This window comes from Archocentrus centrarchus, unplaced genomic scaffold, assembly GCF_007364275.1.
Source record: "Archocentrus centrarchus isolate MPI-CPG fArcCen1 unplaced genomic scaffold, fArcCen1 scaffold_33_ctg1, whole genome shotgun sequence".
Classification (NCBI taxonomy): domain Eukaryota; kingdom Metazoa; phylum Chordata; class Actinopteri; order Cichliformes; family Cichlidae; genus Archocentrus; species Archocentrus centrarchus.
Window position 1 is genome coordinate 1,887,654 of NW_022060261.1, and position 15,565 is coordinate 1,903,218.

The 15,565-nt window shown below is 44.8% G+C and overlaps 3 protein-coding genes across 3 annotated transcripts; 1 reads left to right on the top strand and 2 right to left on the bottom strand.

Moving 5' to 3' along the window:
• Positions 1 to 2,062: 2,062 nt before the first annotated feature.
• On the top strand, positions 2,063 to 4,902 carry LOC115776501 (uncharacterized protein K02A2.6-like). The gene has a single exon (XM_030724221.1). The coding sequence runs from the start codon at positions 2,133 to 2,135 to the stop codon at positions 4,893 to 4,895; it is 2,763 nt and encodes a 920-aa protein (XP_030580081.1). The 5' UTR covers positions 2,063 to 2,132; the 3' UTR covers positions 4,896 to 4,902.
• A 1,600-nt stretch (positions 4,903 to 6,502) lies between these two features.
• On the bottom strand, positions 6,503 to 8,076 carry LOC115776504 (Fc receptor-like protein 1). Its single transcript, XM_030724224.1, has 6 exons — positions 8,046 to 8,076; positions 7,627 to 7,662; positions 7,276 to 7,536; positions 6,951 to 7,196; positions 6,704 to 6,877; positions 6,503 to 6,619 (listed from the first exon to the last, which is right to left on the bottom strand). Exons 1-6 carry the CDS (start codon positions 8,074 to 8,076, stop codon positions 6,534 to 6,536), a joined length of 834 nt encoding a protein of 277 aa, XP_030580084.1. The 3' UTR covers positions 6,503 to 6,533.
• A 5,084-nt stretch (positions 8,077 to 13,160) lies between these two features.
• LOC115776533 (coxsackievirus and adenovirus receptor-like) lies at positions 13,161 to 15,251 on the bottom strand. Its single transcript, XM_030724248.1, has 3 exons — positions 15,021 to 15,251; positions 13,492 to 13,811; positions 13,161 to 13,235 (listed from the first exon to the last, which is right to left on the bottom strand). Exons 1-3 carry the CDS (start codon positions 15,088 to 15,090, stop codon positions 13,161 to 13,163), a joined length of 465 nt encoding a protein of 154 aa, XP_030580108.1. The 5' UTR covers positions 15,091 to 15,251.
• Positions 15,252 to 15,565: the final 314 nt, after the last annotated feature.

Here is a 15,565-nt window from a genome sequence, read left to right on the forward strand (position 1 = left end):
TCTCGTTACGACTTTTACTTGCTTTAGTTTGAAAAGTTTGATCTCCGAACATTTTTTCTACACAGAGGATAGACTCACCTTCAGCTGTGTTTACAAGCTGACCACCAACAACAAAAGCCGGCTGCTCAGTGCAGCCAGAAAACGCTTCAAGTCACATGGTCCTATCTTACATTCTGATTGGTTCTAAGGCCATGGAGGCATTTGCGGACAATGGGAAATTGTATTTGCAGGCTGTTGGTAATTCAGACTAGTCAGCTGGCCTGTTGTTCCTGCAGCTGGAGCCTCGTTTGTCTGGTACTCTCAATCTTGGAGTCAAACCTCCACACTGATCTGTTTCTGAGTCTGCCTGTGGTCACAATTAAACCTGCTCTTGTGTCTTTGTTGAGTTTGGTGTCTTTGCAGCCATTTCTGGGCTCTTGTGATGTATGAACCTAGAGATGTCCTACCAATACTTACCACAGGGGGGCAGACCGCCACTAGGGCATACAGGGGTTCTGATAGCAACAGTAGCATAATAAAACAAAGGAGTGAACCAGCAAGAAGTTGTCCTCCATGCTCTGTGTGTCGAGTAACAATGTTTACTTAGTGACACTATAAGGGAGCAACATAACATAAATTGGCGACGAGTCGTGTATTTCGGAATACTTTTCATCGACTGGCTGTGAAAGTTAAGTCAGCTTTGTGCAAGTTTTTGGACCGAAATGAACACCCGCGTTTTTGGATGGCTAATGTGCTGATCAACTATGAGCCAACCATCATCGGAGGGCCCGAGTGCAGCTAGTGTTACATCTGCGGATACAAGGACATCGAGTGCTTCGAGTTCATCTACAGTGCACGTAATCCCAGAAAGACGTATGATGGCTGGAATATATGGACATATGGACATTTTCGATGAGTCTGGTGAGCAATGGGCAACGTATATTGAACGTTTTGAGCATTACGTGGTGGCTAATGACATTCATGAGGCTAAGAAAGTTTCAGTACTGTTCAGTGTGATGGGACCTAAAACGTATGGACTGCTTCGTAGCTTAGTAGCTCCCGTGGCACCTGGCACAATGACTTACAAACAGGCTGTGACTGTGCTTAAAGATCACTTCACACCGAAACCGCTTGTTATAGCCGAGAGGTTCAGGTTCCACAAGCGAAATCAGGGGGAAGGAGAAACGGTAGCACAGTATGTAGCAGTGCTCAAGAAGCTATCGGAACACTGTGAGTTCGGGGCTTACCTAGAGGACGCTCTGAGGGACAGATTTGTTTGCGGATTGAAATGCGAAGCTGTGCAGAAACGCCTTCTGACTGAGGAAAACCTCACGTTCAAGAAAGCTGTTGAACATGCAGTGTCAGCAGAGACAGCAGCACGCGACGTACAGCAGTTAAGTAATTCCCTGAAAGTAAACGCAGTGTTTTCGCAAGGTGAAAAATGCCGCCGCTGTGGGAAGGGAAATCATAGTGATGATGACTGCTGGTACAAAGACCGCGAATGTCACCAGTGCGGGAGGAAGGGCCACACGAAACGAATGTGCAGGAGTAAATCAAAAAGCAGTCATGAAAGAGAACATAAACACAAAGATATTAAGCCTGAACAGAAAAGCCATGCACACAAACGCAGCGTGAAAGATAGAAAGAAAAAGATCCATCACGTCGAGGCGAATGAAAGTGAAAGTGAAGGAACGAAATCGGATAGTGACAGTGACTTGGGACTGTATGCAGTGTCTCAGAAAGGGAAATATTCACGCATATCAGTAGTGCCAACAGTTAACGGAAAGAAAATGGAGATGGAATTGGATACAGGGGCTGCAGTGTCATTGATTCCTTGGGAACTGTACAAACGAAAGCTGTATAAGTTTCCTCTGCAACCCACTGATATCATACTAAAGACATACACAGGAGAGCCTTTGGCACCAGAAGGAGTTGTTAAAGTGCAAGTGGCATTGAACAAGCAACACGCTGTCTTGCCACTGTATGTGGTGAAGGCGGATGCTCCACCATTATTTGGCAGGGAGTGGCTGAGAGCCATTCAACTACATTGGAGAGACTTAAAGACTGTACATGCAATTGAGTACAGACAGACAGACAGCTTAGAGACAGTGTTAAAGAGACACTCCGCTGTTTTCTCCGATAAGTTAGGCACCATGAGAGGAGTGAAAGCCAGGCTCACTCTAAGACCAAACAGTGTACCCAAATTCTGCCCACCACGCAATGTGCCATATGCTCTTCGACCGCGAGTGGAAGCTGAGCTGACACACCTCACTGAGCTTGGCGTCATCTCACCTGTGGCGCATAGTGACTGGGCTACGCCAGTGGTGCCCGTGAACAAGAAGGACGGCGCCGTGAGACTCTGCGGGGACTTCAAAGTCACCATCAACCCAGCTCTCTGCATCGACAAGTACCCAATTCCACGTATTGAGGACTTGTTTGCTTCTCTCGCTGGAGGTCAACGCTTCAGTAAACTGGATCTATCTAATGCATATCTACAGATGGAAGTAGAAGAGAGCTCCAAGAAGTTGCTGACCATCTCAACACAGAAAGGACTGTTCTGCTTCAACCGCTTGCCGTTTGGTGTAGCATCATCGCCCGCCTTGTTCCAGAAGGCCATGGACCAGGTGCTCCTCGGACTGCCACACACTCACTGCTACCTGGACGACATACTGGTCAGTGGTCCTGACAAGCAGACACACCTGAAAACTCTGGATGCAGTACTCAGCAGGCTAGAGGAATACGGCCTGCACCTCAAGCAAGAGAAATGTCTCTTCTTCCAGGAATCCGTGGAATACCTGGGCCACATCATCGATGCTGCTGGGCTCCACAAGTCACCGGAGAAGGTACGTGCCATCGTGGAAGCACCAGCACCAGGCGATGTAAGTAAACTTCGATCTTTCCTAGGAATGCTAAACTATTATGGACGCTTTATCCCTGATCTGGCCACTGTGCTAAAGCCGTTGAATGAACTGCTGAACAAAGAAAAGAAATGGCAGTGGACGTCAGCCTGTGCATCAGCGTTCCAGAAAGCCAAAGCACTCCTGGTATCACAAGAGGTGCTCACACACTACAACCCTGAGTTGCCTCTCCGTCTCGCTTGCGATGCTTCACCCTATGGGGTCGGAGCTGTTCTCTCGCATGTCATGCCGGATGGCGATGAAAAACCCATCGCCTATGCATCCAGAACTCTCAGCAAAGCAGAACAAAACTACGCTCAGATTGAGAGGGAGGCGTTAGCGATAGTCTTTGGAGTACGCAAGTTCCACCAGTACCTGTATGGCAATACATTCACGCTACTCACTGACCATCGCCCGCTTACAACCATCTTCAGTCCAGTGAAAAGCACACCATCTATGGCTGCAGCTCGCATGCAACGCTGGGCGCTCATGCTTTCCGCTCACAATTACACCATTGAGTACCGAAAGGGGGCCCTACATGCCAACGCTGATGGACTGTCAAGGTTACCGCTCCCTCATGCCCCCAGTGAGAAACAAGGTGCAGTGGAGGTGTTCTACACGTCACAGTTGGACACATTGCCAGTCAGCAACGCCGAGATCAAGCGTCACACCATGTCGGATTCCACCCTGTCCCGTGTCATGGAAATGGTCACAACTGGTCGTTTTCCAGCTGCAAAGGACGCAGGTGAGCTGTCTCCCTATCTCCAGCGCCGCCATGATCTCACTGTGCAGCACGGATGCCTTATGTGGGGGTTGAGAGTGATTGTGCCACCCAAACTGCGCCCCCGGGTGCTGACAGAGCTACACTCAGCACACCCAGGTGTAGTAAGGATGAAGAGCTTAGCTCGTAGCTACGTTTGGTGGCCCAGCATCGACTCCCAGATCGAGCACCAAGCAAAATCATGCCACTCATGTCAACGAGTGCAGAAAGACCCTGGCCTAGCACCCTTACACCCGTGGATGTGGCCATCCAGTCCTTGGGAACGGATTCATGTGGACTTTGCAGGTCCATTTGAAGGGCACATGTACCTGGTCATAGTGGACGCACACTCCAAATGGCCCGAGGTGCACATCATGGATAGCACCACATCCAGCAAAACCATCCAAGTGCTTAGGGGACTTTTTAGTCGCTATGGCATTCCACACAGTCTTGTAAGCGACAACGGCCCTCAGTTCTGCTCTGAAGAATTCAGCACGTTTCTGAAAGCCAATGGAGTCAAACACATTCGCTCAGCACCATACCACCCTGCCTCCAATGGCTTGGCAGAGCGATTTGTGCAAACCTTCAAGCACGCTCTGAAATCTTCCAGAGGAACTACACCAGTGCAGCAGCGTCTGGATACGTTCCTCCTGACCTACCGTAACACCCCCCATGCAACAACCAAGGAAAGCCCTGCAATGCTGTTCATCGGACGCAAGCTGCGTTCTCGACTGGATTTCCTGAAACCAAGTATGGCTGGAACAGTGCACCAGTCACAAGAGGCTCAACAGCAACGACGCCAGCTACACTCTAAACAGAGACAGTTTGAACTTGGTGAGCCAGTGCTCGTGCGTGATTATAGGAGGGGGGAGGATAAGTGGACGCAAGCTGTGGTGATCGAGAAGACCGGACCAGTGTCCTACAAGGTACATGTGGGAACACAAGGGGTCTGGAAGCGTCATGTGGACCAGATGCTGACTCGGCCCGAGTCAGACCCACCAGAGACTGCAGGGAGTTTTCCTGTGAGTTGTCCGCTGTCACTTCCTCAGACAACCACACCTGACCCAAATACACCTCAACAGAAGGAGGATACTGATACAGTGCCACACACACCACATGCACCACCAAAAACACCCAAAACACTCAAGACACCACAGTCCACAGAAATGACACACACAGAACATTCAGAGACAACAGGGACTGTACGACGATATCCTGTGAGGATCACACGTCCGCCGGTACGTTACAGGGATCAGTAAACTTAACAACCACAAAAAAAAAAAAAAAAGAGTTGAACAATGTTGACATTCCAAGATGTTGTAAAAAAAAAAAAAGAAAAGAAAAAGTTGAAGAATGTTTAAGAATGTTTGCTCTTGTAGAATGTTGTTAAATGGTTCTGAGTTTTGATATTTGAAGTGATTATAAGCTGTGACATAACTCTCCTATTTTCTGGTAATGTTGTGGAGAAGTAAAGAAAGAAATAATCTCATGTAGTTTAAAAGGGGATATAATGTCTTACGTTTGTTTCCGAAGAAATGTTTTTGTTACTGACAACAAATCTTAGTGGGGAGGAGATATGTGATGTATGAACCTAGAGATGTCCTACCAATACTTACCACAGGAGGGCAGACCGCCACTAGGGCATACAGGGGTTCTGATAGCAACAGTAGCATAATAAAACAAAGGAGTGAACCAGCAAGAAGTTGTCCTCCATGCTCTGTGTGTCGAGTAATAATGTTTACTTAGTGACACTATAAGGGAGCAACATAACAGCTCTGATGTGCAGTTTTGAGCATCATTTCGGATTCAGTCACACACTGTTTATTTTTTGTTTGTTTGTTTAATTTACCAAAAATAAATACAGGGCTCCTTTACTCTGTTTTTGCTGACTGTGGTGTATAAATAATTATAAATACTAACATAAACCCACCCTGTGGGCGCCCACCAGTTGATTCTGAAAGAGCTGTTAGCTGAAAATGTATCTCAGCATGTTTTGCAAATTTGAAGAAAGTGAACAAGTGGATACAAAATAAGAAGTGAGAGGCCTAAAAAACATCTACAGCAGATGAACAGAATCTGAAAGTCACTTCTTATAAAATTCATGGAGTTAAGCCAGTGACAGATACAGCTCAGTAACATGACCTAGACAGGAGAACAAATTAACATTAACTGGATGCTGCTGCGAGGAGTACAGTGGTTCCCTCACAGCTAGGAGGTCTGGGTTGGAATCCAGCTTGGCCTCTCTGTGTGGAGTTTGGATGGTCTCCCCGTGTCTGCATGGGTTTCCTCCCACAGTCCAAAGACATGCTGTTAGTGGGGTTAGGTGACCTATGGTATGATGGTATGGTATGATGGTGACCTATACAGGGTGTACCCTGCCTCTCGTCCTATGACAGCAACCCTGAACAGGATAAACGGAGAATAAGGCAGCAAGACCCCAGCTGATCCAAACTTCAGTTATTTTTCTTTAATTTGCATGCATGACAACAACAACACAACCCCAGCATGTAACTCATGATGATGAAGCAGAGAACATACAAGAGATGCAAACAAACGATCAGTCACATGTCTGTTTGTGTTGTGTTTTTGGCCTTTCTTCTCTATGATGCACTGAAGGACACACGGTTATTGTTATGGACGTTATGAAGAAGAATCCAGTCTCCTGGGAGGTGCTGCAGATGCAGGAGTGCAGTTTTGGTGTGAGTGGTGCAGAGCTGAGGTCAGACACAGACAGGTGACACATTTATGAGCCACATGTACTTTCAGTCTGTGGAAAAATGAGCACATGAGGCAGCTCAGGCCTGCCTGTGTGGTTTCACCCCCACACTGTAAAAACATGAACGGCCTACATTTATCTTCTCCTTAATCAAGGTCACGCTTCTTTGTGTCTGTGCAGCTCAGAACTGATGCTCAGTGGTCACTGCAACAATCTCACTGCAGTCCTCGGCCAATCCCTGCTCAGCATGGGTGGATTGTGCTGTTGCTACGGAGATGAGAAGGTTACTTCCTGTCAGACAAATGAGTGAGACACTTCCTGATAAAGTATGGAGGAGAGTCAGAGTGTTACCTTTGGCTCTGCATCGATACAAAGACACCATGAGGAGAGTGGAGATGAAGTATGGACAGAACACCACCAGGTGGAGGACAAGTCTGAATACAAGGTGGGGGGAGTCAGGGGGTGGGGCTGAGGTAGAAGGTGGGGTTGTAGATGTGGTGGGAGGGACCCTGGTTGTAGGTCTACCTGCAGAGAATCCCACCTGTTCAGGTGAATATGTGGATAAATTAAGATGTGAAATGAGAGTGAAGCTCCTCACCTGTGACAGTGATCCAGCTGGATGGAGACTCTCCATGACCGCTGATGTCACACTTGTAGAGGCCTTCATCAGACCTGGAAACATGCTGGATGGTCATGTGACCTGTAGGCTGCTTCCTGATGAGGGAGCCATCTTTATAGAAAGCAGCTGGGAGGTTGGAGGGAGTGGTCTTTGTTTGACAGAGCAGAGTGACGTCATCTCCCTCCATCACAGGGAGGACAGGACTCTGCAGGATCACTGATCCACCTCAACACAGAGACAAACTACAGCATTTCATCCATTTACACACAGCTTCATCAACACTAACTCCACACACTCAGCTTACCAGAGACTGTGAGATTAACCATGTTACTGATGGCACCCTCTCTGGACTCACACCAGTAAACTCCACTGTCTGATTGGAAAACAGTGATGCTACAGGAAGAACCAGACCATCTTCCCCACCCATCTCCACACTGAGTCCTCTGTAGTTTGCTTGTGTTCCTCCTCAGAGTCCATCCAGCAGAGCTGTCGTCCTCCTCACAGCTCAGAGACACAAAGTCTCTTTCAAAGAACTGAGAGCTGCTGGGACTCACAGTCAGACGAGCTGTGAGGGTTACAATGAAACATGAAGCCAAACAGGTCATATTAGTGAGCATTGATCAGGTTGAAGCTGTGACAGAAGAAGGTTACTGACCTTGGTTTGTTGTGCAGCTCAGCAGTGAGATCAGAACTAAAGAGAAATGACACTCAGGTTGGTTTGAGGTGAACACAAAGAACAACTCCACACAAACAGCTGACAGACACACAAACTCGTCTCTCTCTGATAGATCTGCTCATTTTAGAGTTGATGCAGCAACAAGTTTCAATAAAGTTTGTAAAACACACAAAAACTGTGTTATAATTAAAAATGTATTGGGCCTAATCAGAGCTGCTGTGTTTCCTGGACTCCTGAGCAAAGATAAAGAGTCAGTTCAGACCTGCAGTTGGTCCTCATGGTGTTTGAACTTGAATTCAGCCTGATTAGTTTTTCATGTCTTCTCCTCCATCATCAGTTATCAGGAGAGCAGACAGTCAAAGGTCAATAATTCAAACAAACACAGAGATTCTACTTACAGAGCAGACACAGCACAGATGTTTCCTTCATCGTCCTTCTCACTCATTTGAGCTTTTTTCATTTCTCTCACTGACACCAAGTAAAGCCCCGCCCTCTTCCTCTGAGCACCAGCTTTACTATTGGGGCAGAGACTGTGTGTGTGTGTGTGTGTGTGTGTGTGTGTGTGTGTGTGTGTGTGTGTGTGTGTGTGTGTGTGTGTGTGGACGTCCCCCTCAGTGAGAGAGGCAGATATGAGCTGAAACACAGGAATCAAACCAGGGACGCTGCTGTTATGGAGCTGAACTGGAACCATTCACACACTGAGGCCCTCTGAACACATGTTAATGACAGCTGTGCAGAGACACACTGATGACTGACTGGAACACTATGATTCACATTTTAGATTAACACCATCCTCCCACAGGCTTTAGATATGGACACTAGAGGGAGCTGCTGGACTGGAAACACTACATGGATACAAGCAGGTCATCAGTGATGCTTTAACTGCATAACACATGTAAACTAAACTCTACACATTTCATATAAAAGTCCTCCAACCTTTCCTGCTGAGGCTGCTGGTCAGTCAGAGGTTCAGATCAGTGCAGCATTAACACATCAGTGAGTATAAATACTTATAAAATAAAAGTACTCAGTTACAATCTTCAGCCTTCTGCTGCCAGTGTCTCTCAGCTCCATCTAAAAACTTACATTTAATATACTCTGCTGAATAAATCAGTTGTTTTGTGTGTGCCCTTGTGTGGTGTTTATATTATTGTTGCTCAGCCAGTGTTCACGGGTCAACAGATGAGACCTGTTGAAGCTGAACCTCAGAGTGAGCCCGGCTCAGTGTGGTTCCTGTTTAACCCTTCTACTACCACAGGGGTCACTGCTGGCCGTGACCCCTGTGGTAGTAGAAGGGTTAAAAGAATCTCCTGGTTTTCCATGGAAAGATGAAAGCAGAGTTTTCCCACCTGGTGAGTTTTATAAAGCTCTGCTTCCAGTCTGTACCTCTCCTACAGCCTCGATTACAGCTACATGCAAATTAGGTGATGATGTCATATAGCGACTTTTAGGACAGCCAATAGTTACTTTACTGAGGAATTGGCAACAGTTGATGAAAGCTGCCGTCTTGTTCCATATTGTTTTTCATATATTTTGAACACTGTCACTGTGATCTCTGTATTTTTGCCTATTATTGATCATTTTCATCCATTGGAAGGTGTCCACATGGCCACAGAAAGATGGGAGACCCACTGTGCTGCTTGTAATTGTGATCAGTCCAAGTTAAAGGACAGTTTTGGAGTATTTGAGTTTCCAACTCCAGCGGGATCAGCAGCCTCAGTTTCCATTCCCGAGATGATTTTGTGTTTAAACCTGGGACTTCAAGGCTTTGGGCTGCACATTTTGAGGACTCTGCAGCATCAAACCTGTGGAACATACAGTATTTACAGGCAACAAACCTGCAAAAAACACTCGCTAGGTTTGCTGAAAAGCTCGTCCACAAATGGAACAGATACCAAAAAAAGCAATTGTATGGGACATTAACCCCCCAGGCCCAGCAAGCCACCTCCACGCCTAACATAAGTAGTTCGAGGTGGATCTAATGTGACACTTAGTGAACAAACACTCACACAATGTGAGAATGTAATCAAGCTGTTTATCAGGGGGTGACTTTTAGGATGTTGGAGCCTGGTAATATGAGCTGGTACACTGTTAGCGTATAACCTGCTGTTGTTGTTGTTGCTGTGACAGAAAATTATTTCTGGTATTTGCCAAAAAATGACTGGCTGCATTTAAACTGTTGTGAATTAGTTTTTGGCCTAAATTCTGCCACATTTTTGTAAGCAAAGATATCACACATCAAAAACACAGAAACACTTTTTGGTAGGTGAACTCTTTCTGGAACAACACCGGCTCTTGTCAGCTGTCCTTTAACAGCTGTCTGGAGGGTCTGATCTGCTGAAATATCAGCAACTGTGACAACATCAGGAATAAAAACCATGTTATTCATGTTTTTGTGTGTTAGAGCCTTGACTTTAGTTCAGGAGACGAGGCTTGAAGTGAAGAGGAAGGAGGATGATGAGGTGGAGATGAGGGAGGACAGAGCACAGTGGCAAATGGAGCCCCAGGCATAGCTTGGTGATGTCCCAGATTACTGTCTGATTTATGGAGCTCGCAATCAGTTTTTATCAGACTGCTGATTAGGGGCATGCAGAACAGCTTCTGCTCACTCATTGATGAGCCACATCATAAAAAAATAACAGTTTTGGTGTTTCGAGCAGTGATTTATAATACATGTCCTTTAAGACTGAAGCCTTAATTAATGGTAGCTCTTCTTTAAGAAGTCTTGTAGTGGGGTTTAACAGGCATGTTGATGGTTTGGAGGAAGAAACTATTGAAGTTAACTAACAGAGATCAATGGAAAGTCTTTTCCTCCCACATGGCTCATATGTGGCCACTAGAGGGGGATGTTTGACTTTAAACACTAACATGGATACAAGATGTTTCCACCTTTTTTAAAAAAAAAGATAAAACATGGAGCCTGCGCTGCTCCTAATAAAATGGGCAGATTTTACTTAATGTGAGTCAAATTCACTTAAAAGTGTATTTGGAGTGGTCATGAAACAGACTTATGTGGACTTCCTGATCAGGCTGTGATACTTCTAATATAAACACAATAACTCATATACTCCAGAGTACAGTGAATAAAATTAATAATCACAGCCAGGAGTAAAAAGTGCTGTCTACTTACAGGCTGTCCTCTGCTGATCAACACAACACCATAATATTTTATTGATTTTTATTTTTTTTTTGGTAGCCTAACACTGATGCTGCTGTTTTCTCATCACCTGAACACATTTTCTCTAATACTCACAATGCATTATTCTGAGTATATAAAAGTCATCACTTCCTGTATCCATTTAAAACTAAAAGCCCTCTAAGGTTTTGTGGGCTCATTTAAAGGATTTTAATGAGGCTTTTATTATTAAATGTTTGCAGGAATGTATTTTTGAAAACTCAAATGAAATGTTAAAGATTCAATTTGATACAAGCTGATGTTACAGAAACAGAACTATTGAAATTTGCAACATACAATAAGCCAGTGCATCAACTTCTCACATACAGGGGTTGGACAATGAAACTGAAACACCTGGTTTTAGACCAGAACATCCCTTTCAAACAGCTTCCTCTTGCGTCCACAGTTAATCCTGTTGGATGTGGTTCGTCCTTCTTGGTGGTATGCTGACATTACCCTGGATACCGTAGCTCTTGATACATCACAGAGACTTGCTGTCTTGGTCACAGATGCGCCAGCAAGACGTGCACCAACAATCTGTCCTCTTTTGAACTCTGGTATGTCACCCATAATGTTGTGTGCATTGCAATATTTTGAGCAAAACTGTGCTCTTACCCTGCTAATTGGACCTTCACACTCTGCTCTTACTGGTGCAATGTGCAATTGATAAAGATTGGCCACCAGACTGGTCCAATTTAGCCATGAAACCTCCCACACTAAAATGACAGGTGTTTCAGTTTCATTGTCCAACCCATGTAGGAGCAACAGGCTTCAGGTGATAGAGCCACTGTTGTGTGAGAGACTGTTGACTTCTGTAAAATGCATCCAGGCATTTAAAAACAATTGTTTTTAAAAAAAAAAATCGGATTTGTATCAGTATCAGCAGATATCCAAATGTAAAAATATCAGTATTGGTATCGGACATTAAAAAGTGGTATCGTGCCATCTGTAGCTGTAATGCTTCTTATTTACAAGCATTCTCCTAAATATGTTTCTACTGCAGGTCTATTTTTAGTCACTGATCAGGGATTAAAGCATAAAAAAATTTTGATGGAGCCCCTCGGTACTGAAGGGGGGCTGTCTGTCATTACCAAATGATAGCTAGTGCTAATGGGCAAACTGTGGTGATAGCGGCCCGTTCTGGTAGCTAAAGCTGATGTTCTCAGCCCAGCGAGCACATCACGTGCGACTGTAGGGAGCATAGAAGTGTGGAAAAACATGTCAGCGATGATCTGCTGGGTGTTAAAAGGTCGTTTTTTTCCAACTGATGTCAATCTGTCACAGTGACAGAGAACTTTAATGCTGCTAATGTGAGTGAAACGCTGCGGAGACGTCTGAGCTGCAGAGTTTAAACGAAGCATCAAAGCAACAAATTTGTGTCGAGGATCTCTTATAATCGAAATATTCGAGTTACTCAAGGAATTGATGCAGCCCTAGTTGAAGGTATGATATGTAAGTGTTACTCTTCTGAGTCTGACAGGTGATCAATAAGTATTTATGATGATGAGAGTAAGGAAGATTCATTCATCCTAAAATAAGATACACTGACTTTCATAAACATTATTCAGTGAAAACACAATCGTCCATTAAAGAAGATTTTAATGTGTGAAAATGAAGATGATTTAAATTTGAAAGAAAACTGATTAAAATCAATTTTACAGCAGAAAACAAATGAGGACAGACTGAATTAAAAAAATATTCAGTGCTAATGTATGTAAAACTTTATTAGCAATGAACAAAGTCACAGAAAAATACTGAAATGAATGCATCAGTAACATGTGATCAGCTGTTGAACTGTTTAAACTGCAGTAACAAACTTCATGAAGGAAAAGCTTCAGAGGAAACATCTGCCTGCAGCTGCATGGAGATGGTTTCTCTGTGCTTCATGATACTGTCTGTAACACTCACTCAGCTGGAGCTGATCAGTGAGTCCTGAACACTGTCAGGCACATTAGTGACTGTCTGTGATCCACACACAGATCATCACACTCAGTGTGTGTGCTGTCAGTGTGTTCTGTCAGTGTGTGTAATGATACTGTAACAGCTGATCTCTACATGAGGATCAGTTTGTGTGGTTCAAAGCTCACAGAGCAGGTTTGAGCTCACACACAGCTGCTGAACCTGAAGATAAACACACACTGATCCTGATGCTGTAACACACACGACACTGAACAGATCAGATTTATTGATACTCAAAGACGACACTGACAATTTGTAACAACACAAAGAGACTCACAGTTCAGCTACACAACAGTCTGAGACTTTTTAACCTGCTTTCTATAGATCACAAAAACAGCAGCAGCAACAAGAAACACAGCAGCAACTGACAGACCAACGATCAGTCCAACAGATCCTCTGTCCTCCTTCCCTCCTTCCTCCTTCCCTCCATCCTCTGTGGTTCCTCCTCCTGAACCTGCAGGTAGAAACAGGTGTGAGGTGTCAGCTGTCAGGTAGGTGATGAGTGAAGAACAGAACAGAATCCATTTCCTCTTCAAACTGCTGTCAGACATTATCTACTGCACTCTGATCACATCACTCAGACCAGCTGCTTTCTACAAAGTCTCATCAACAACATCTTTAGAAACAAACATCAACAACCAGGAAGCAGCTTCACCTCTGATCACAGACACACTGAACTCTGCTCACTCACCTGGAGGAGGAGCAACAACACTCAGGTAGATGATGCTGATGAGCGCCACACTGTCATCCTCTCTCTGGACACGACACTCGTATGTTCCAGCATCATTAAACGTCACATTCTTCAGACTCACAGACACGTCTCCATCCTTCATCTGTCTGTCCTGCAGATCCACTCGGTTCTTAAAGGATGGATGCTGCTCTTCTGGAAGAACCTGACCATCCCAGCATACAAAGACATGCTGTGACTTCAGGTCAGCTCTGCTCCACTCTACAATGTCGATGCTGTGATTTGGAGCTCGACATGTCAGAGTGACGTTCTGTCCAGACTCAGCTGTGATGTTTTTCTGGTCTGAAAGAGGAAACAACACAGAGCAGAGAGGTTAAAGGTCAAAGTACAACTGGTCACATGGTTCCAGCCCTGTGCTGTGCCATGCTGAATTCAGGTTGAGCTGGGCTGATCATTGCTCCGGTTTGCCATCTTCACTATCACTGCAATTAGCAGGTGGACACACACCCCTCACACTGTGACCCATCGTCAATACCAGACTCTGATTCTTTCTCTGGTTAGATCGCTGCACTGTAGTATTATTTCAGAGCAATTTGCAATTGAACACCAGTCAGGGCCAGCTTTGTTTACAGCGTGCGATCTCCTGGTCCTGTTCCTGCTTGATTTTCACAGGCCTACAGAAAGCATATTTTTACTATTCATTTTCGGCTGCAGGTACAAAATACATTTCACTGTGCATTGTACTGTATATAACTGTGCATGTGACGAATATACATCATCTTATCTTAAATCGAGTAATTGAATAAGAAATACTTCTGTCTTATCAACAGTTCATCTGCATATTTTAACTTCTGCATATTTTAACTTCCATACTGCAGTTTTTCCCTGTGTGACACAAACAGGGTGGATGGAGCAGCTACAAAGTTCTTTTCTTCACTTACTGATCAGGTGGTTGATGAAGGACCTCCAGCTGTTTCCCAGTAAAGGTTAAATGGAGGTTACAGGGGGGGAAAAAAGCTGCTGCTTTGTACACTAGAAAACCGTTTACATTCGCTCCTTCTGAGCTCACCTTTCAGTAAAGGCTCCGCCTGCCCGTGCAAACAGACTGCAGGTCGAACTGCTGCTGCTGCTGTGTTATCAGTGTTTTTGTTGAAAAACTGGGGGCTGCATGAGTGTGATGTTGTAATGCTTTGGATTTACAAGCATTCTCCTAAAAACGTTTATACTGCAGGTTTATATTAGTCACTAATCAGGGATTAAAGTATCAAAAATATTTTGACGGAGCCCCTGGGTGCTGTGGGGGTAACCGGGGGTGGGGGTGTGTGGAATGACGGCCAGTTCTAATAGCAGCACCCGCTTTTAACAATCTGTTTCAGTTCATTCTCAGCACAGTGAGCACCACCCACACACACACACACACACACACTCTTCTTTGTCAGCTTTGTGTCTCCTTCACACACAAACTGAACCATTATGTAAATAATTCTTGATTAAATATTAATATGCAGAGCAGACTGAAACTTTTCCTCCACCTCACAGAGTGAATCTCACCTGCAGACACAAACACAAAGAGGCCGACAAACAGCAAAGTCGAGCAGAGCGACTCAGATCCAGCAGCCATTTCCGTGTTCCTGAACAACACCTGGATTGTTGTAACTGTGTGAGGACGATGGTCTCTGAATACCTGAACCTGACTTTAAAACCTGACTACAAGAGATTAAATTAAGGTTTAAATGATGCTGAAAGTCTGTCTGTGAGCACAGATCTGACTTTGAGACACTCGTTCAGACTCCACATTTACGATTCAGCCGCTCTAAAGGGAGTCGCGTTAGAGTGACGTAGGTGGGCTGGACTGTAAGGTAACCAGAAAAAAGTGCGTCCTAACTAAAGAGGAGAATTTAAAGCTAAATCATCAGCTACATACTAAAGAGCATCATCATCATCAAAGGTCTTCAGAATGATTTCCCTGTATAAAAATGTAGATTGTACTATGGAGGAGGCAGCATTTAGCTGCAGCCTCCATCAAACCACAGCTATTCTGGAGAACTTTGTCCTCCTTTGATTCTCTTTAAGTTGTGTTGGAGCCACAGAGAGCA